This window comes from Melanostigma gelatinosum (assembly GCF_949748355.1).
Source record: "Melanostigma gelatinosum genome assembly, chromosome: 17".
In the NCBI taxonomy this organism is placed as follows: domain Eukaryota; kingdom Metazoa; phylum Chordata; class Actinopteri; order Perciformes; family Zoarcidae; genus Melanostigma; species Melanostigma gelatinosum.
In genome coordinates this window covers 9,167,928-9,190,071 of record NC_136650.1, presented here as the reverse complement: position 1 = coordinate 9,190,071, position 22,144 = coordinate 9,167,928, and the positions used below count along the sequence as shown (strand labels likewise).

The window sequence follows — 22,144 nt, the reverse complement described above, 5'->3', positions numbered from 1 at the left end:
GTGGACTCGGTGTCGTTATGGTGTTAGTAGTCTGAATCATCGTCCGGCTGGTAAACGATGGAGCTCTCAGGTTGTGGTTATCAATGTACTGAGTCGCTTCCTTTCCAGCGGGACGTGACCAATGTCAACACTGTCGTCCTATAAAGACATAAAGCAACAGCAGTGCTCATCTGAGACCGATTCACTACTTGAAGGGGGGAAAAGAAGAGGAGTGCACCTAACAAGCTTTTCATGTATTTATATTTCAATTTGTCTAAAATGTCACAGCCATGCTGAACAAATTGCTTTTCAAAGTGCTCCTTTTGTGAGCTGCCAAGCAAGGGGATAGCAAAGTGCTGAGGCTTATTTATTTTTTTGGTGAGATAAGTAGTTTGTGCCTGTGGGAGGCATTCGTGCAAATGTGGTTCATATCGAGTCGCTGGTCGTAAAAGTTTGAGAGCTAAATAGTTTGTCACAGAATGTCTGAGGTAAGGGGCTAAAGCTAATGTGACAGACATTTATTTTTGTATTCCTCAACACTTGTTACTTCCGTGCTCAGCCTGCTGGAGGAGAAGTGACAAGGGACAGATGTGACACGGGACAGATGTGACGGTTTGCTGGCAGGAAACATTTCCCTGATGCACATTTCTGTAGCTTAAAGGAGTTTACGATGAATAGAAATGCAGAGTGCCACTACTTTTTGGGAGCTTAACCGAATGATGGAACAGACCAAAGAGACTGTTCTTGATTTAATTTATGGACAGCAGTGCTTTGCAGCAGTGCTTATCTTGCAGAGTATACCATCCATTCTTCCATTTAATAAAAAGCACTTTTCCTTCCTGAAAACTGCCCCGGGTCTGCAGGAAAGGGAGTAGTGCCGTGCAGTACATAACGGGTCCCGTGGCAGGGAGGGAGCACGGCCGCTAATAAAAGGTCCACAGGCACCTTATTCTGGCCGAGCAACGGGGAAGGTGACATTTAGGAGTGCACCTAACAAGCTTTTCATGTATTTATATTTCAATTTGTTGAAATATAAATATTTCATCTTTAAGACTATAAACTGTTACTAAGTCATACGTGGTCTTACTACTTATTAAATGCCTGTCTGTAGCCAACTTTAGCTCTCAAGTCACAATAAGAAAAGGTTTTTTTTTTTTTTAACAGTCGACTGATTTGAACTGTCTGGCTGCAATAATGTCCTCCGGCTTGTGGTCACACCTGAGGGGAAATGTGTCCACTTGTGCAGTAGGAAGCAGTCCACTTAACGTCCATTTGAGGCTCCAGTGAAAACAGTGTGTGTGGGACTCTCCCACACACACTGTTTTACTCAGAAGCAGCTGTGGTGGTCCTGAGCCGTTTGGTTTGTTCTTTGTCCGTCTTTCGTGTCTGCTTCTCAGAATGGAAGGATGGATCTGAAATCTCCAATAACGTATAACAAAAAAAACTCACATAATTATGTAATGTGTAATTAAAAGGTACAACAGCTTCAAATCCAGACTCCGCCTAACACCCTTCGTGCAGAGACGTCCTGGATTATCCCCGTTTGTTTTTCCTCATTTTAGCAAAAGCCAATTGAGTTGCAGTGCATTGCAACATTCTCCTGAGAGGGGCAACTAAGGACGAGTTGGTTGCATAATATATGAATATGTGCATCAAACTTCAGTGTCTCATGGAATTTAAATGCGATTTCCTGCTTCTTACAGTACTGTGGGTTGCATCAAATTCTAACACATTGTCATCAGGTATGCTTCACCTCAAGCACAAACATTTCTGGGACATACCTCTATTCTTTCATATTTTGCTCACAGGTTTTTGATGTAATTTATTCGAGCGCTGTGATGGTGAAGGGTTGAAGAAATAATTACTGTCCGTTTAAAGCTGCGTGATGATTTTCAACCTGATTGCAGATTGATCAGCATAAAGAGCTGATTAACTGTGACATTCATTTTTCCCCTCATTCTGATCATTGGAATTAAGCACCGTTTAAAGGGACACTCAACCAATTTTACACCCAAGTTTACTTGTCACAAGGATTTTTTCCTCAGCGTGAAACGGTTGTTATCTCGGCCTCCTTTTAAATTCTGATCATTCTGTTTTCTAATCTGACTTTTGTGAGTCCCCGGACTTTATGAAAGTGAATACAGCTTCAAAGAAATGAATGAACAGATGAGACTTCGTTCATTATTCACGCCTGCGAGTGAAGTGAAACCTCATTGATTTCCTTGTGTTGGAAAGTGAGCAAAATTCCTCAATAACTAAACGTGTGCCTTTGCCAATGCTGGCAGGTCCACTGGGTAGAAATCATTTGGAAGAAGGAACCTCATTCATGAAGTTCCTTCTTCCAAATGATATTTGTAGCTTTCCTTGGCATGTTGGGTGCATTGTATCCTAATATCAGCCACCAGTCAAGTAAACCAGAGTGCTGCAGCCAGCACTACAGAGAGCAAGCAGCCACTGTTGACTTATTGTTTAAGAGGTCTGTGCTCCTCTGGTCGGACACCTCGTGTCCACTTAACCTTGTGACTGCGGCGGCCCGGGCCGGTTATACGGCGGTCTGTAAAGTGAATGAATGTGGCTTGGCAGGATTAATCAAGCCTAACGACACATCTGTAGGGAGGCTCGGTGGTAGGCGTGAGCATCAATCACCGTCTGGAGCATCTCTCTCTCTCTCTCTCGCTCTTTCTCTCCCTCTCCCTCTCTCTCTCTCTCTTTCTCTTTCTCTTTCTCTCGCTCTCGCTCTCGCTCTTTCTCTCTCGCTCTCTCTCTCGCTCTTTCTCCCTCTCTCTCTCTTTCTCTCTCGCTCTCTCTCCATCTCTCGCTCGCTCGCTCTCTCTCCCTCTCTCTCCCTCTCTCTCGCTCTTTCTCCCTCTCCATCTCTCTCTCTCTCTCTCTCGCTCGCTCTCTCTCTCTCTGCTTCTCGTCAGCTGTATCGACCAGTGCTTTGGGCCCTTGGTAATTAAAAGGCATTGATCGGCCTCAGCCGCAAGATGTCGGGGCGCTTTCATGCAGCAGAACACAATAGGACCCTTTAGAGAGAGAACAGGTGTGATGGACGGGTGCGTCTGAATATGTGTGCGAATAATGTAGATTATGAATGAATGTGCTTTCTTTCTGTGTTTCTGGTTCATTTGCGTGCTCTGCAGTGATTGCATCTTTTTAGCTTACATATCGCCGCACCATTTACACAGATGTAGAGCTGTGTGAGGCCTAATGGGGCCTCCGGTGAGGTTCAGTTGAATTACACATCTGGTAAAACATGTGAGGCCTGAGAGAAAGCTTTAGGTCAGCGAGCTCTTATTAAATCAAAATTGTGGGGTGAGAAAAATCAACAACAACTGATTGATTCTACACATACGCAGACCCTGAGGCTCATCTTTCCCATGGACACACACACACACACACACTCACACACTCTCACTCTTCTTTTATTCCATCTGAGTGAACACAGTAAATCTAAGTGCTGCTAGATTGCTAACGCTGCACATTTTTCGACCTCCGAAAGGAGAGTCAGCCCGTCAGGCAGAGGGGCCTTGGCTGAGCTGAATAAGGACCAGCACACGGCTATAAATACACCCTTGATTCTTTACTCAGTCTGGCACACTGACTGCGTGACACAGTGAGGACCACACATCAACCCCACGCAGTCCCCCGGCTTGATTGACATATAGCTTATTGACATATAGTGTTGTAATTCACTTATCCTGTTCTACACATGACATCTATTGCACTTCTGTCCATCCTGGGAGAGGGATCCCTCCTCTGTTGCTCTCCCACAGGTTTCTTCCTCTTTTCTCCCCGTTAAAGGGGTTTTTTTTGGGGGAGTTTTTCCTGTGAGGGTCTCGGGACAAGAGGATGTCAAATGTGTACATGTTGTAAAGCCCTCTGAGGCAAATTTGTAATTTGTGATTTTGGGCTATACAAAAATGAATTGAATTGAATAGCTGCATGAAAATATGTCTCTAATTTCTGTTTATTTCCGTCGTGTATATTTTCCCTTGTCGTGTGATATACTGCGCTGGCCTTTCGTTTGATGTCTGTGACTGAGTTATGCTTGTCTGAGCACCCATCTCCCCTGCCTCCGTCCCTCATAAATCTGATGAATTACCCGGTATGCTCCTACATTTACCCTCCCCACTTCTTCTCCCCATCTCATCCCTTCCCTCCCTCCTCTCTCCTTCCTGAACGAGTGATCCATTAAGGCCCTGTCCAGCTCTCCCTGCGCGTCAGCACTTCCTCTCCTCTTAGCCCCACTCGCTCTCTCTCTCTCTGTCATTTTTCTCTTCTTTTTTTGGGTGTAGGGCCAGCCACTGTCAACAGGGAAAGATAGGGAGCAGACCAAAGGTTAGAAAAAAGGGAGAATCCTTTATTTTCAGGATGATAAATGTACAGATGTCAGGGTTCAGGCGTCGGTATGTGCTGGAAGGAAAACATCCTTCTACAAACCTCCCAGCAGGAAGTTTACTTTCTGCCTGCTGGGAGACTTGACTTCAGAGAGAGGAGACAGAAGATGAAGAGCGGTTTAGAGATGTATCTGTCTCTAAACTCTCCATGTGGATAGTAAAGGTGTCAAGCCACCGGAGACAGCGTAGCTCAGGAATGTATGAAACGTACTTTGTCCTGTTGGACTTCAGCAAACATGAATGAACTCCTTACAGGATCAGGCTGCCTATATTATATACTTTTCTCATTGTCATCAAGTCCCCTGAAAATACCAAAATCAACAACACACGTGTCCTCCTACTAACAAGTGTTATCTGTGTAGCCATAGTCCGTAATGGCTGATTCCTCTGAACCACAGACCATTCTCAAAAGCTATTAAAGACACGTCCTACTTTGACCACTTGTCTGCTCTTACACACCTTTAAGCAGGTAGCCCTGTTCTGTTGTAATGGAGATGCAAATCCCTGCCGTGCTTGATTGATGCGCCAAGTCAAACCGTGTGAAGCTCAGTGTGAGGAAAAGGGGCTTTAGAGTCGGTCCTTCATACACCGGACCACAAATGACTTAACATGAACCGATACGCTTGTGACCTGATTTTAAGTGTTGGAAACACGTCTGTATGTCACAGACAATGTAACATAACTTATTCCAGGTTTAATTGTTTTTTCATAGGATGTGTTGACGATATAAACTATATCGAGCAACTATTGAGGGTTGTTTGATTTTTGCACACTTCCTGCGTATCTCTCAACTGCAACAAAACACACTTCATCCCGTTTTTTAATGCTTGATCATTTGTTTTCATGTGTGTGGGCATGAATCAATACACTATTTATTCTGCCGTTTTTGCAGATATTTCCACATATTTTCAGTGGCGGTGCACACGAGCTGTATCCACATGAAAACTTACATTGAAGACAATGTGACACTATCTTGGACTCAGTGACGCATTGAGAGACTCAGCGATTACCTTTGCTGAATTGTGCAGAACAGAGTTGTTGTAGGTGCACTTTCAGCTGGATCTCTGACTCATGACGCATCTTTTTCTTATAATCTTGGGCCGTGTCCAAAAACACTCAATTATTGACTCTTTCACTATTCCCGTATTCAGTATTTTGTTGTACTGGGATTGTTTGCTGAACTGTTACATGCCACAGACATTCCTCTCTGGTTTAGGGTTAAGAAACTCTTTGTAATGAAATGGGAATGATTTTGAACAGGGTCATAAAAGGTCAAAAAGAAGTAGATTGGAAGTTCTCTGCTTATTGTGTAATACAGCTTTCAGACAGCCATCCTTGAAGTGAGCTAAGCTAGGCTAACCTTGCATTCAGCACACATTCAAACTGCTAGCAGACGACTCAAATCCTCTCAAACCCAAACTAATTAAAGACATATTTTGTCAAACCTTTTAATTCAACACTTTATCAACTGGACTCAATTTCATGAAAATACAGCTCCATTAAAATCTCATCTTTCATTTTAGATATGTGTGAAATCACTACATAGCTGTAACCTCTTGAAGGGATCCGGCAGACATTTGATAGGCTGTTGCCTAAAATTGGGGATTTTGAACGATTTTTTTGTTGTTTTTTGTCCCTCTCCTGTTCTTTCAAAGACCTGACCTCCCATTTCAGTGATTACACCTTTAACACGAGATCCAATGAGATCTGGTGGTCCATTAGGACCTGCCAGATGCAGTCAGGTAACTGCTCCGTGGTGATTATTGGTTCAAGCCCCCACTGTGCTGCAGTTACTGGCCATTGCGTTGTTGACGACCAGTTGATTCAGTTTCCCAGTGGTAATAAGCGCCGCACACTGTGCCCGCTGCGGAGGAGCTTTGATTTTCATCCTCTCCCCGCGCTCTCTTCCTCACACCACTTTAAATGATGCCGTCCATTCTCAACATGTGGGAGTGACCAAGTGTCCTCAAGAAGAAAGAAAAAACAGCCAAATATCTGTCTTATTTATCTCTCGATCTATCTGCCGTCTCTTACTCTCAATCTCCCCATTGCTTTAAGAGCTTTATTACTTGAGCTTGCTGTTGACTAATAATCGTCTCTTGCTTCTTCTTTCTTTCTCCTCATTTTTGTGGTTAAAGTCTTTGAATTAACCACAAGAATCCGTTTCACCGTGTCAAGAATCCGATAAAGCACCCTGATCACCCTAATCTCATTTTAAGTTCACTCTGTACCCCTTTCCTCGTCTGTTGTCGTCTTATAAATCGGTTACAAAACTGAATGTATTGCAAAGAAAATGTTTTTTTTTTTTTTTTTTTTTTTTTTTTTTTTTTAACTATTTCCAAGTTCCTTGCAATCACAAATCACAGAGCTTACAGTCCGCTGGAAATTGTGTTTCCTTGGATCCGGGCCCACTCGATCCTTTATCCTCAATTGAATTCCCGTCATCCTTTTCTTCACGCTTCTCCTCCTCCCTTTTCCTCTTTGCTTTCAAACAAAGTCTTTTGAAATGGCGTCCGCAAAGTTGGGAGCTGACATGAGGATAGAGATGGTGCATATGATGTTGAAAACGCTGAAGGCCACCAGGCATAGACGATCGATCACAGCCCCTGCAAATTTCCACTGGTCGGCCACGCCCTCGTTTTCGTCCTGCTCCCGGAAACGGTCTGCCATGTAACGCACCTCCTCCAAGATGGCCTGTAGCTGGGGGTCTCCTATCCCCGCAGTCGAGCACCCGCCAAGCCCTCCGGGTCCACCTCCAAAGCCCCCACCACTGGAGACAGTGCTGGGGCAGCCGACAGTGTCCATATTGGGGATGGGAGGTGGTGGGGAGCTGCAGAACTGGGATGGGAGGTGAGGAGGCGGGCTACCTGGTACCCGCAGAGGCCCCGTGCAGATGTTATTTCTCTGGAGAGGCTCTGAGAGCATCGAAGGGTCCTCCATGCTCTGGTAGCCCATGTAAAGAAGGTTCCCGTTGTTGTTAGCGCTCGATTGGACGTGGAAGTGAGGATGCCCCGCATGGAGAGGAGCCAGGTACTGTGGGTGCAGTGGATGGAGGGTGGGGTCCGGTGGATTCGGGATGCTTCCGCTCTGGGAGCCCGAGGAGCAGCGCCGCAAGTGGGGGGCACACGGGGGCCGCTCGGGGTCGTCATTCTCTCCCGGTCGCTTCATTCGCAAGAACCATGCTACCCACTGCAGCAAGACGAGCTGCACCTGTAGAGAGGAAGAGAGAGACACTGAGATATGTAAAGATGAGAGTGGAGGACAGGAGGTAGCGGAGCATAAAAGCATACGAGGAAGCAAAGGCAAATAATGAGAGCATTGAGGGCCACCAAACAATGATAACCACCTACACATTCTGACCTTCACAGGACACCAGTTAAGCCGGGTGAATAGCCTCATTTGTCGTGGATTGATGTTGGTAATATTTCCAACCTTGCATCTTGTTTCATAATGCAGCTGCACTTGCATAAGTAGAAGTGTGAGATCGTCGCTAAAGCGCCTGAGGCAGAGAAGATGTTTCGCTTTAACTGTATTTGCAGCAGAGAGGATACTTACAAAGACAGCATTGCATTCAAACGGTGGAATTATTGAGATTGACTGTCAGATCACAGTGTAATGAGCCTCCAATATTGTCTCAGTTAACTGCAGCACTGGAGTAAAGGGAAGATTAGCTGCCTGCGAGTTGAGTTGAGTAAAGCCTGTTCTATTCTTCTCTTGTTTCCTCTCGTCTCCTGTTCCTCAAACATGAAAGAAAACTCCCTTGGAAAGAGACTACATGTCCCCTGAAAGGGTGTTTTAGTCCAACAGCTGCCAGATGGGCGTCTAATGAGAAGCTAATGTCCAGATGACTGCGGGATAAAGTCCCCAGCTCGTGTGTTTACTGGCTAGGGAACAGTCCCTGTTGCTGCTGCTGTTGATGTTGCTTTTGTCCAGGCTGCAATTATGAACTGTGCTGGTTCAGTGCTCTCATCCGGACCACATCAATTAGCTCGTTAATTGGCCGTCGGACTGTCTTAACAGGCCGTTCATCAACAGAACGTCCTTCAATGTGTCGATAAATGCGCCATCTGCACTCTCGTGCAGCCTGGCTTTTTGTGCAAATATCGATAAATGTAGACCTGTCCGTTTTTTTAAAAAGCTAAACAATGTTATCCTATATTTCATTTGCTGATTCAAATGACAGGGTTTTTTAAACAATAGCATATCATTTGTACGTGTCATGTCATTATTTCAGACCTTTTTTTTTTCCACATTTCAAATGTTTTTGTGTTTAACAGAAGGCAAGAAAAACTAAGAAGAGGGAATGAGTCAAATCAAACCGCCTACATCCGGAGCGCTTTGAAAAACACTCTCGTTAAAGTCTGCGGCGAGGCCGTTGCAGACTGACACTGACGAATAAGTCATAGCCGAGGAAGTCGGGGAGTGAAAAGGAAACTGAGATTGATAATCGTGATGTATCATATCTGAAATAGGGAGACCAACCATTAACGGGGATTGACCCGCTGGACAGCATGATGTGTGTGACTGATAATACACTTCAGGTTATGATGAAGAGTTTGAGCGAAGACTCACCCATTTTGGCATGTTGCCCCCATTTGGATCGTGGTGGTGATACTGCAGTACCACCACTGTGGCAATGACTGACATCCCAACGATGATCATTATACTGGCGAAGTACTGACCTGGGCGGAGTAGATTATGGTGTTAGGTTTCATTTCACACACAATGTAATACCCACTTGCATTGTTGACAGCCACGTTGACCAAAGCCGGTTCTCATTTGACGGATTGACCAATAGAAAGTCCAAAGACAAAAAAATATCAGATTATCATAAAAACATATTTTCATGTTCAGTTTCTCCACTATTCATGTCAAAATCAATACATCCTTTGTAAAATATCCTCGTGCCGACCTGTGACCTGCTACCGACCTGCGCCCGTTGCCTGCTCGTCTCAACACTGTGTTTGTAAAAGCAACATTGAGACTGCATGGGTAGCTTTTTAATTAAAGGAGTTCTGCTAAAAGCAGCCCTCCAGGGAAGTTTTCTGAGGTTTTTAATGACCAGGATTTGTGTCTTCAGGCAGATATGGCCTTGCATCTGTCTCTGGCTGCAATCTCAGCTGGCAAAATATAATATCCAGCCGTGTGCCAATTCAACTTGAAGGCCAGCAGATGGTATTTTTTTGGCATTTTGTCGAGTAATTTGTTGTAATTGTGTTTTTGTGTTCCGAAGATGCGTCTCAGGATACATTGTAATAACTTTGGAACTTTTTGTGTTGAGCCATCATCAAGTCGGTGTCAATCCATCCATTTTGGTTTATTAATTGATACCTGCAAACATCATCATTATGCTGTAATGCTGATGATATTCCCATTAGCCTCAGCTGTCATTTTTGCTTAGCACATGTTATCATGCTAACACACAACCACCAGAAGCTAGTTCCTTCTGTGCACCTCTTGGAATTACTACGGGGAGAATTAACGCTCAAAGACCACACACTGATTTATGTTTCACTGTCAGATGGACACTTCCCTCTAGCCAGGAAAACCTCTTGATTTTATATTGGCATTCATTAAATGTTGTTGTAGCAATGTGTCGAGTTCAAGAACTTGCTCATAAAGGACCATGTGAACCACTCGTGGAAAAACACACACACACACACACACTCTCTGTCTGTCTGTCACATACCGATAAGAGGGACGGAGTCAGATGTGGCTGGCATGATCTCTGCGACCAGCAACATGAAAACGGTAAGGGACAGCAAGACAGTGATGCCTGCAGATAGAGAGAGAGATAGATATATAGATACATAGATAGAGAGATAGATATATAGATACATAGATACATAGATAGATATATAGATACATAGATACATAGATAGATATATAGATATATAGATAGATATATAGATATATAGATACATAGATAGAGAGATAGATATATAGATACATAGATACATAGATAGAGAGATAGATATATAGATAGATATATAGATATATAGATACATAGATAGAGAGATAGATATATAGATAGATATATAGATATATAGATACATAGATAGAGAGATAGATATATAGATACATAGATACATAGATAGATATATAGATATATAGATAGATATATAGATATATAGATACATAGATAGAGAGATAGATATATAGATACATAGATACATAGATAGAGAGATAGATATATAGATAGATATATAGATATATAGATACATAGATAGAGAGATAGATATATAGATAGATATATAGATATATAGATACATAGATAGAGAGATAGATATATAGATACATAGATACATAGATAGAGAGATAGATATATAGATAGATATATAGATACATAGATAGAGAGATAGATATATAGATACATAGATAGATATATAGAGAGATAGATATATAGATAGAGAGATGCATATATAGACAGATAGATAGATAGATGCATAGATAGATATATAGATACATAGATAGATATATAGATACATAGATAGAGAGAGAGATAGATATATAGATACATAGATAGATAGATATATAGATACATAGATAGAGAGATAGATATATAGATACATAGATAGAGAGATAGATATATAGATACATAGATAGAGAGATAGATACATAGATAGAGAGATGCATATATAGACAGATAGATAGATAGATAGATACATAGACAGATTGATAATATCTGTCTATGCATCTATTAGATATTTAGATACATAGACAGAGAGACGCATAGATAGAGAGATCCGAGAACTTCATGTTGGAACTACATTTGGTTCAGCAATCAATGTCGTGGTTCAGTCCCCTCCCCTGAGTGGCGGCACTTTCCTGTGAGAGCGTGTGTTTGGCGTTTTGATAAACAGTTGCACTCGGGACGAGAACACGTTCGATTTATGTAAATGCCCAGCTGATGCTCCCACAATACATTACTGTTTGATGATCTGTAGCTCTACAACAAAAAGCACTTCCACACAGCAAATATACATTTTTTAAAGTGGTCCAAACTCTGCTTTCTATATGAGAACACACACACACACACACACACACACACACACACACACACTCCTGCACTGAAACTCATCTACATCTTCATTTATCCACCTCCACACTATCTGTCTCACTGGATTTAAGGAGTGCTTTGTTGGCATAACTGTCCCCATACAGAAGCAATGAATTAAACTCCTTAGCCGAGAGATAAAATATGAACATCCTTTAAAGGACATTAAGAAAATTAAAAATGCTTCCTTTATGTTGCGTCCTGTCTCATAAATGATACTTATTCTTTTTAAAAGCGTGCCCCTCTCACCCTACAGGCCCAGCCGTTTGGTCCCCGTGTCTTCTCCATCAAGCGGAGTGACGGAGTATTTTCCTGGAAGGCCGTGTGTAAGCTCTCTCCCTCTAATCAATTCACTGGGCTTAATGACATCGATAGGTTAATTGGCCGTGTGTGTGTGTGTGTGTGTGTGTGTGTGTGTGTGTGTGTGTGTGTGTGTGTGTGTGTGTGTGTGTGTGTGTGTGTGTGTGTGTGTGTGTGTGTAAGGCTTGGCATTATTTTCTGTGGAGAAACGCCGCGTAATGCATCCTGTATTGAGGTTAAGGATATGCTTTGACAAAGCTGCCACGGCTTCCCTCTGAGTTCCCTCTCAGTCAGACATACGTAGCGACGGAAAAGCACAAACATTAATGATTCATTATTATTGTTATTATTATTATTATGGTGTATATGGTGAGTGATCGGACTGGTACAAAGACCATTATTCTAATGTCAGAAAAAGGACTGCAATTCACTTTTTTTTAATTATTATTAATCTGCTGATATTATCTTGATGAAGTAATTCATTGTTTTGTGTATAAAATGTTAGAAAATAGTAAGAAATTCCATAGTAGTTTCCACAGCCCAAGTTGACATATTAAAATGTTTTTCTTGTCTCGCCAACAGTGAAAGAAAACCCCGAAAGATAATCAATTTTCAATAAACATTTGAGAGGGCAGATAATTTAGCTTTTTTTAGTTTTTAAATGGTTGAAACAAACAATTGATTTTCAAAATTATTTCCAATTGTATTGCCTCTATGATCAATGGAACTATCCTTTCAATGCAAGGTCAGGTAATCTGGAGTCTGGTGTCGGATGAGTTGAACATCATCCATCTTGTGCTCTAAACAGGTTGGGACGGATATTAAAATGTATTTGCAGCTCCTTGATGACACCACGGCTTTCTCTCTCTCGCTCTCTCTCTCTCTCTCTCCCCCAGCGTAGTATTGTGCCATCAGTCCTCCCTCTCTCTTTTGTGCTGTCCTGTCGCATCCTTTTCAAATTCCTCTCCTGTCTGCATTCCCTTTTCTCTACCTTCCCACACCCATCTGTGCCTGTTCCTCCTCCTCCTCCTCTCATTTCTCATCTTTCTATTTCATCTTGTAATCCCTCTCCTCTCTCAGCTCCACCCTCTCTCCCTGTGCCTCTTTCATCCCGCCCCGCATAGTCTTCAGCACCACTGCTTCCTCTATTTTCGTCTTTATAGGAAGGTTTCCTTTTACAAACCACGGAGCATGACGGCTCCCAAGTTGGAGATATATGGCCATGGACACTCCATGGGCTGGCTGGTGATGGAAGGAGTGTGGTTGCCTTTTCAATGTAGAGTTTACATTTAGTCCGTGATGCAACTCTTCTCCTGTACGCCATGTTTTATTAAGCTCACCAAACTTCTAATAGTGTTATCTGAGGTTGTTTTCGGTTTCATGTGACTTATACAATACACACAGGGTACCTTTAACACTAATTATGAATGACTGATGGACTTTGTCAAACTAATCTAGCTTTCTTCCCCCACTTCTTGTGTGGTTGTTTGCCTTTCATCCATTATATTTCCTCCACCATCTTTGTGGTCTGCTCACCCAGTGAGATCTTCTCCCCAGAGTCAGCCGGCAGCACAAAGATGAGCAGGGTCATCGAAGACAGCAACATGCAGGGAATGAGCAGGTTCAGGGCGTAGTAGAGCGTCCGCCGCCGTATTGTCACGACAAACGTCACATCCGGGTACGGCTCCTTACAACAATCGTAGAAGTTCTCGCTTCTGGTGCCGGGAACTCCTGGAGGAACAGTGACAGAGAGACATTGACTCCTTTGCTCTCTGTGACTGGATGTTTGATATGAGGATGCGATGTAAATGTTCCACCGTTCTCACCAATTAAGTCCCACTCTCCATTGGTCATGTAGCCCGAGATGTCAGCGTCGTTCATCTGGAGGTCCAGCAACCAGCCGTCATACGTCCAAGAGCCGAACTTCAGCTCACACTTCTGGACGTCAAAGGGGAACCAGCGAACGTCCACGTTGCAAGTGCTCATAAAGATTCCTGAGAAGAAGACAGAAGAACAGGAGGCAGAGGGTTAAAGCTCTGCGATCAATGGACTAAATGACAGCGTTGACCCCTGCAGTTTAATGGTGACAAGGTGAGAAATCACCCGGAGGACCACTTATAAAGAAAACCTGTCCTGAATATCAAGTAGCTTGTCAGAAAGAATCATTCACTCATTTCATATCCATCCAGCTCCAATGAACTCAAGCACCTTACATTGTTATATGGTGCGGAATGTGCTGCATCACAAGAGAAGAGTAAGAGTAAGAGTCCGCACTGTCAGAGGAGTTTTATGAACATTCTGCACGTCTATAGAGAGTTTTCTCTCACTCTATTTTAAAATTGAGTTTGGAGGCTAGAGAGGTGAAAGCAACGACTACATTGCAAACAACCAACCATCAAAGAAATGTCTTTATAACAAAACAACAACTTGGCAGCAAGGTTGTCACCCGCAGCTTTCAGAAACATACGCTGTTCCTGCGCTCACAGCTGTAGCTCAGCCTCGGCCATCGAAGGAAACATCAAAATGACACTGCAAAATGAGATTGTGCACCCTGCTCGAATCATAATGCCGCTTTTATTATGCAAATCAAATGCCCTCACGTGTGCACGTGTCCACCCCCCCAAAACGAAGAATCACAAGGATCTTCGCAGTGGTCGCTGGCAAACTGCAGCCCTTGAAGTAATGAGTGAAATAAATGAATCAAGCCCTGTTGAGACGTTTCAGAGGCACGCAGAACCAAAATGCCATCGAGGACTTACAGCCAGAGACATTCGTTATGAAGCTGCCGATTATGCAAATCAGCCTCCAGAGTGGAGGTCAGCGGGTTGAAGGCTGCTCTCAAAGCAGAGGTTGATCACAAAAATGACGCCGACGTAAGTATCAATACGTTTCCTTTTTATATACCCCTTGCTCTCTCAAATGAATCCAGTTGCACCCAGTTGTTGTCTTTGCTACACGAGGACAGTGTCTTTATGATTACTCATCTTATGAGCCTCTGCGGCACTAAACCTGTAGTTACACCAGTAGTTCTGTCTACCTTTGCACTCCACTGATCCGTTCTCCTTCATGCACAGTGTGATGTTGTACCCTCTCATCAGATATCCAGTAACCTTGAAGCAACGCTCACAAAAAAGAGACACCTGGATCTCTCTCTCTCTCTCTCTCTCTCTCTCTCGCTCTCGCTCTCTCTCTCTCTCTCTCTCTCGCTCTCTCTCTCGCTCTCTCTCTCTCTCTCTCTCTCTCTCTCTCTCTCTCGCTCTCTCTCTCTCTCTCTCTCTCTTTGGCAGCACGGCTCCCAAAATAAAACTCCATCATTCTGAAAATCATGAAGGCATTACCTGTTACGCCTTATCTCCCGGTATATATATTAAACCCAAACATGACGCCTTTACCTCTGCAACTCGGTTTTTTCTACAAATGATGGTGTGCAGCAGACACCTGAGATCCTCCACCTTTAAATGATTTACCATTTGTCAAGCTCCTTACCCATAACTGCTACCCACAGACCTGTTGCCTTTGATCATAACAGCCCAAAAAGACCTCACGAATTACAACCAGGCGTGTGTGAGGGAGTCAAAACAACAAGCTGGTTTGCTGCATATTCTCTTTCTGTTTTTATTTTGTTCATCTCTCTCTGCTCTCTTTCTCATCATCTTTTCTAGTAAAATCTCTTTTCCTTATTCTACCAAAGCAGGGCACTATCTCTTTATTCTTTCCCCGGTTGGCTCTGATCCGAATCTCAGCATTAGGGAGCTGTATTTACATTCAGCAGCACCCTATTAATAAACATGGACCACTGAATAGAATTGATACACTGGCTTTCTGAGCAGACAGTCCTCGACTTTTGCTTCAGAAGGCCATTTCACCTCAACCGACCGTCTCCTTGTGTTCGATCCAGCCTGCTGCTGGTGCACAAAGGAATCGGTGTAAACCCAGGAGAGCCGCTATGTTATTATTCCTGTATTATTTTCACACTTGCACAGGTCTTGCTGACAGTCTGAAACCAGTGAGACACAAGCGATGCTGTTTTATTCCAATGAAATATTAATGTACAAACAGTTGAGACATGCGGATATCGCAGAGTGAGATGCTGCCTCTGCATCGGATGAGAGGAAAGGGAGAAAGGGATGACGAATAGTGAGAGCGTGAACGAATGAAAACAAAATTAAGAAGTTACTTCACCTGGAGGTAGGTACTCGGCGTAGCCGCTGGAGTTCACCAGAACATTGGTCTTAAAGGTGGAGTCAAAGTCGTCATCTGCACTGAGGGAGGACAGGGAAGGAAGTGACACTACTTGTTGAAATATAATGTGTGTTTGTATGAGGCAGGAGTTGAGTTGTTTATCCGTGTTTTACCTGTTGTAGAGCAGGATGTCTGGTGTCCAGACCTGGTCTGTGGTGAAGCGGAGGTTTTTCACTCCGGGATGTTCGCTCTGGTTCCACTGGAGATAGTGGTCGAACCAGCCCTGAAACACACAGAGGCAGATACGGTCTGTGTCCCAATGCACTGCAGTACAGGCAAGCTGCTTTATCTTCAATCCCCTCAGTTTACAGGTGAGATTCATATTTATCAAAGACATAAAATCACTTTTGTATATTACCTTACAGTCAAAGAGGTGCGCTGTTTCTGAAAACAACTCTACTTTCGTCTACGTTTTAGAGATATCAGATTCACATTTTGACCTTAATCTTGAAATCCCTCTTCTCGCAATCTCAACCATGATCTTAATTTACCGGTTCAGATAAAAATCACCGAGCAACAAATTCATTTCAGGGGTCCTTACCATCCGTAGCCACATGTTAGTGGTGAGAACCTGGTTCTTCTCATCCTACAAAATATAAATAAAAAAAAACAATTGCACATTTATTTTTCGAATCATTTGTTCTCGAGCCAAAGAGTAGAAACTATTTTGCATCCCTATTTAAGATTAAAGTGACATTTTTATCTCCAAATCCCGAAAAACACTGGAAGAAGTCTCAGGAATTCTTAACAACTTTAAAAGATCATCGCATATTTGATGGCGGCTGTAGACACCTACCACGTCCATGATCTGTACCATACTCAGGGTGAAGATGACGGTGAGCGGGTGGGAGTCGTTGCCCACCGGCCGCTCCATCCGGTTGTAGTCCTTCAGGAGGTTCTTCAACAGGTTCCTCTGGTGAGGACCCTGCAACGACACTAAAGACGCAGAAAAATTCATAATATTGATATAAATCTGGGAAAACAAGCTGCACTCCACACTATTGAAAACATAAACTCTGTATGTTAAAGTTGAGGTCCCCTATAAAGCCCTTAATAACAGATTAAGTCTGTGTTTTCTGCGTATAGCGAATAAAAAGGACACCAATCTTCAAGAAGAACCTCCATCAAAAACATCACGAGGGAATCAAATGAGACTTTTGGGTGGGAGTACAGTCAGGCAGGGACGGATACTCCAAATACAAAAATAACAGTAATGTTGCTGATCAAATCAGAAGATTTAGCCGTAAGGAACTGAACTCCCTTATCTATGAGTAGCCGAAGAACAAGACCAAAAAGATAAGCGACAGATGAAAGAGAGAGAAACGGGATTCAATGATGAAATTTCCAGAAATATAAAAAAAAAGATATTTTATCACCATTAGTCACACTTATCATGACTTTTATGGTTTTGCAAAGGAGAGAGATCCAGCATCTCAGTCAGATTTAATTATTAAACATTCATTTTTTTTTAAATACAGAAGAAAATCGACAAACAGGAGAAAGATTCAGAGAGAAACAAAAAGGAATTAGAAATAGTGGGAAACCATATTAGGGGGTAATTGGCACTAATGATTGTATAATGAGGTTCGTTTGAAGTGCTCAGACCGAATACACATACAATATTAAATATACTTATTTATGCACTGATTGAAGCAGACTGCACTGTGAACCACAGATGTGCAAACCAATTCAGAATGAATTAAGAATGTTGCTGCAGCTTCTTCTATGTTTCCAATCAGTGGGTCCATCATAACACAGCCACGCTTTTAAAGGTTTCTTAATCTACCATTCATACCACGCTTAAGTACAGGGAAGTTATTATTACATGATGCTGAAAAGATATACGATTTCTCCAGTCGGTGCAATAGTAAAGCAATAAAAACATGTCTGCTGTTATATAACCTCAATAGCGTGCTTATAGCCAGATGCTGAACATGCTGTGTGTGAGACATTGTTGAACAGTGGGGAAGATTCCTTTCGTTTCTGACTTTGAAGCTTATTTGTGGAGATCGTCAGGGTTCAAGGGCTCTAGTGCAAAGAACGGGTTGAAGTCGCGGTAGCAGTGGCAAAATCTTCATGCATTGAAAGATGGTTTCAGTCAAAGCAAAGCCATGGAAAAGCCCTGGAGCCCTTTCCTTCCATCTAGTGTCTTTAAAACTCAGTGTTCATCAGCATAGTAACGCATCATCAACACAACAAGGGAGGCAAGACAGAAGAGCCCATATGTGTGCAATTTAATTGATCATGAACTGCTTTCTGTGCGGGTGAAATCTCCTGTCACGCACACAGATTCAGACGGAAAGAGGAAAGAAAAGCAATGAAATGTTATGACTGCTCAGATTTCTCTACTGTTTCTGTCAATCGGCCCGTTTAAACATCTCCTGTAGTGGCATCCATCCCCGAGGTCATGTACATCCAAAAAAAACATCATTTTGGAAAAATCCTAGAGAATTTCAACAAAAAAAGCAACCAGGTGAGCCAGTTTTCACTTTTCTTCTCCTGGAGTCTTTTTTCTCTACTTTGAATTCTTATTCCAACGCAACCGACTCCAATTCCTGAATTCCCTATTAAATCACACTTTGAGACTAAAGTGCCGCTGCTGAAATTCTGAAAACATCATGAAAGACGTAGAGAGAGAGAGAGAGAGTCGTTCAGGCTCACCGTGAATCAAAGCAGAGAATCCAGAGAGGAGCAGAGCCACCGAGTGCCACATCTTGGTGGTGGGGAGCAGGAGAAAAGAGGAGGCAGAGGAGGAGAAGCTCCTGATGTTGAAGGAGGAGGAGGAGGTGGAGGAGGAGGGGTGGGAGGACAGACTAAGGAACCTGCTGGAGATCCCCCGGTTTGCATCCAGTTGGCATCAGAGGGAAGGAGTGTGAGCGTGTGCTGGAAGAGAGGGAGCGCAAGGGGAGGAGGAGGAGGAGGAGGAGATGATGGCTGTGGGCTCTCTCTCTCTCTCTCTCTCTCTGTCTCCTTGTCTCTCTGGGAGGTGGGACTAAAATGGAGAGCACGGGGGAGAAAATGCCAGTGATGGGGAGAATGGGGTTGAAGATAGAGCAGGAGGTGGAGGAGGGAGAGCTTTTGATTGGTCTGTCGCCATGAGTTGACCCTTTTTTTTCAAGACAATAGAAACAGATGATGCACAACATTGTAAACGCCACCGGAGAATTGATTGAAAAAGTGTGATAAGGAAAACGGTTTACGTCCAGAAGAACATGGTGAAGCAGCTCATAGAAAAAAAATAAGAGAATGTTTTAAATGTGCTTTCGGTGCCATTTGTTTTGTAAAAACTGAGCGCAAAAAACAGGAGTATTGGAAAAAAATGAATCACCTCTGCGTTTAACATCTCCCATCCCCTTTTTCCTTTTAATATCTGTTATGGCTGGTTAGCACGTGCAGCACAACATGCATCCCAAATATATGGCAGCTGGTTACACACATGATAGCACACCACAGTGGTTACGGCCACGCACTGCTAGACTGTAAATGTGTGCGTCTGTGTGTGAGCGGCTCCCACGGTGGGGGGTGAGCTTTGAGTCATCATTTGATGGACTCCAGTTTAATTGCGAAAGTGCTGGGCATTGCAGGAGGGCATCAGGAATGTGCATAGTTCAACTCTACTCCTCATTTGTCCTCACGAAATGCTGATGCAAGGGCAGAGACAGCGAGAAACCCAAAGATGGGAGAGTGAAGAGGGAGGAGGGAGGGGGGGGCAAGCGAGGAGGAAGAGTTGGACTGTATAATAGATCATCCTATTACTTGCTCTGCCCTTCGGAATTACCCCTCTCCTAGGCAGCCTGTCGCACATCCAGAGCGCTCCCGAGCTACGGAGTCATGCTCGGCTGCGCACACAGGATGGAGAGTGGCCCTCGGAGGCGAAGAGAAGGATGGCTAAGTCACCGGTTAAAGCAGAGCAAACTGCATCAAGCCTGGAGTGAGGACATACGTTGTGCATCAGCAATGTATCATCAAAGGAGAAGAATCCTGTTGCTGCTGCATCCTGGCAGTATATTGCTGCTTAAACGTGTGCAAAACTGACTTTGAGTTCATCTCGTGAAAGTAAAAAAGAAAAAAGAAGAAGCAGCTCCTTGTTGCTGTTATGCGCCAAGAACCAGTGTGACACACTGCCAAAAAACTAAATTCATTAGGCTTCATAAAAACACCGATTGAAGGCACTGAGGCGTGCGTGACATCTGGTGGTTGGTTTTCAGACTGCTGGCTGGAGCTCAGCGACACTGGCAGAGAGAGCGAGGCGATGGTGTGAATTAACGAGGAAGAAAAGCAGGCTGAATGAAACGAGAACATGATGAGATCCAAGAGGCTCATTAGGACCGAATACAGGCAGATGAATGGAAACACTGAGCGGCGTTGTGGACTGAAGCCATATTAATGATGATGCTGGACGGAGACCATGAGGATCGTGAACATCATGTGGACGATAATGTGGTGCCACTCTCTGAACTCTCTGAACAGCTTTTTGTTGTTGTTGTTTTGCTGTTCTGTTCCTGATTGTGATGCTCATTGCACAGCAGCAGTGATGGCCATCACTCTGACCTGGCTTGACTACAGCTCATCCCTCACTGTTCTAAATGCTGAATGTCGTCCCTGACATTGCAGCCATCAGGGCTGCTGTGCTGTGTGAGTTTAATTACTCTGCTGATTGGATTCGGCCCTCTCCTACGCTGACACGTCCCCTCCACTTAATAGGGTATTATCGACAAAACCAGCACATACATCCACCCGCCTGTGACGTCTGATTTGTCGAGAGTGGGCCTTTTTAGTCTTGAATGGAGTTTGAGTCGATGAAGGTCTCTTCTAATCGACAACTATGTCGTCCTGCACCAACACGCTCTGGAGAAATTGGGAAAACAGTTGACTGCTGTCCACCAATTTAGCATCGCACTGCTGTATCAATGTCGATGAGGCAGAACCACATCTTCCCTCTTTTCATTCCACATTGTCTTCTTCCTTGGCAAAACCTGAACATAAAGCTACAGCCATGAGACAGTTAGCTTAGCATAAAGACTGGAAACAGGGGGAAACAGCTAGCTCGGTTCTGTTCAGAGGTGACAAACTCTACCTTTTAAACTCGGTAATGAACATGGTGTGTCTTGTTTCTTGTAAAAAGGACAAGTTGTGGTTTTATGGTGGACTGCTTCTGGGCCGGGTGCAGTGACTTCCCGGAGTCTCCGCTCACAGTAACGGATTTCCTGGTTGTAGTTTTCAATGATAAATTAGACATGAAGTCATTTCTGCTGAGTCTGCTGGTTAATATTTGTTCTCCAATTTCTTGATGAATATTTTGCTGTTGGATTCAAATGCAGATTTACTTTGAAAATACGTTGTGAATACACTGTGTTGTGAAAGAATCATTCGGTGTTTACATATAGTGAGAGAAGGATATTCAACCTTTTACCCATTTACAGTATAAATTCAAGTGAAAAAGTGCTTGTTCGAGATGTTGTGATAGGTTGACTGTAATGTAATACTCTCTATTTATGGTCGTCGATATGTTCTTGCAATTTTCGTATTAAATGAGGGTAAATAAGATCGAATATTGTATTTCATTTCTGGTAAATAGTATGTGATCTTTTGAAAAACCCAAAAGTTACTTTAGTTGAACAAAACTTACTGTTCTGAAAGTGTTTCTAGAATTCTTAAAGTCTCTTCAAACCATGTGAAAAAAAACCCACAGTCTGCTGCACAATTAATACAATGTTGAACCAGTTCAAAAGAATGAACCAAAATGTAACACATTAATTATCAGTTGTATTTGTATATCATTTCTATATTAATAATACTTTATATAACTGTATTTTCATGCAAAATAAAGCTTATATATGTGACTCGAATGTAACGGTAATGCGCGAGAGGCAGACAGATATGAGAGTGCACATGTTCTTATCTAACTCTTGGCAAATAAGGACATTCCCCAAAAATGTCAAACTATTCCTTGAAACCTAATTGTGACTTTTGACCTTTAAAGCACAATCATTTCTTACTGCTGTTTGCATCCTAATGGGACGGGTTTTTTTTATCTTTTGACCCCGACAGTTCAGACTGAAGCAATTATATCCTGACCAGAAGATGAAACTGACACTCAAGATTTAGCGCAAAGCAGATTTGCCATAGACCAGCCACAGCAATTAGTGGTAGTAGTAAAATACCA

The 22,144-nt window shown here is 43.1% G+C and overlaps 1 protein-coding gene across 1 annotated transcript; it reads right to left on the bottom strand.

The window, feature by feature from the left end:
• Positions 1-6,866: 6,866 nt before the first annotated feature.
• Positions 6,867-18,691, bottom strand: chrna11 (cholinergic receptor, nicotinic, alpha 11; the record flags this gene model as incomplete). The annotated part of the gene is made up of 10 exons (XM_079288527.1): positions 6,867-7,589; positions 8,952-9,061; positions 10,069-10,155; positions 13,273-13,467; positions 13,563-13,730; positions 15,919-15,998; positions 16,092-16,201; positions 16,520-16,564; positions 16,775-16,914; positions 18,640-18,691. The coding sequence occupies 10 exons, from the start codon at positions 18,689-18,691 to the stop codon at positions 6,867-6,869; spliced, it is 1,710 nt and encodes a 569-aa protein (XP_079144653.1).
• Between the last annotated feature and the right edge of the window lie 3,453 nt (positions 18,692-22,144).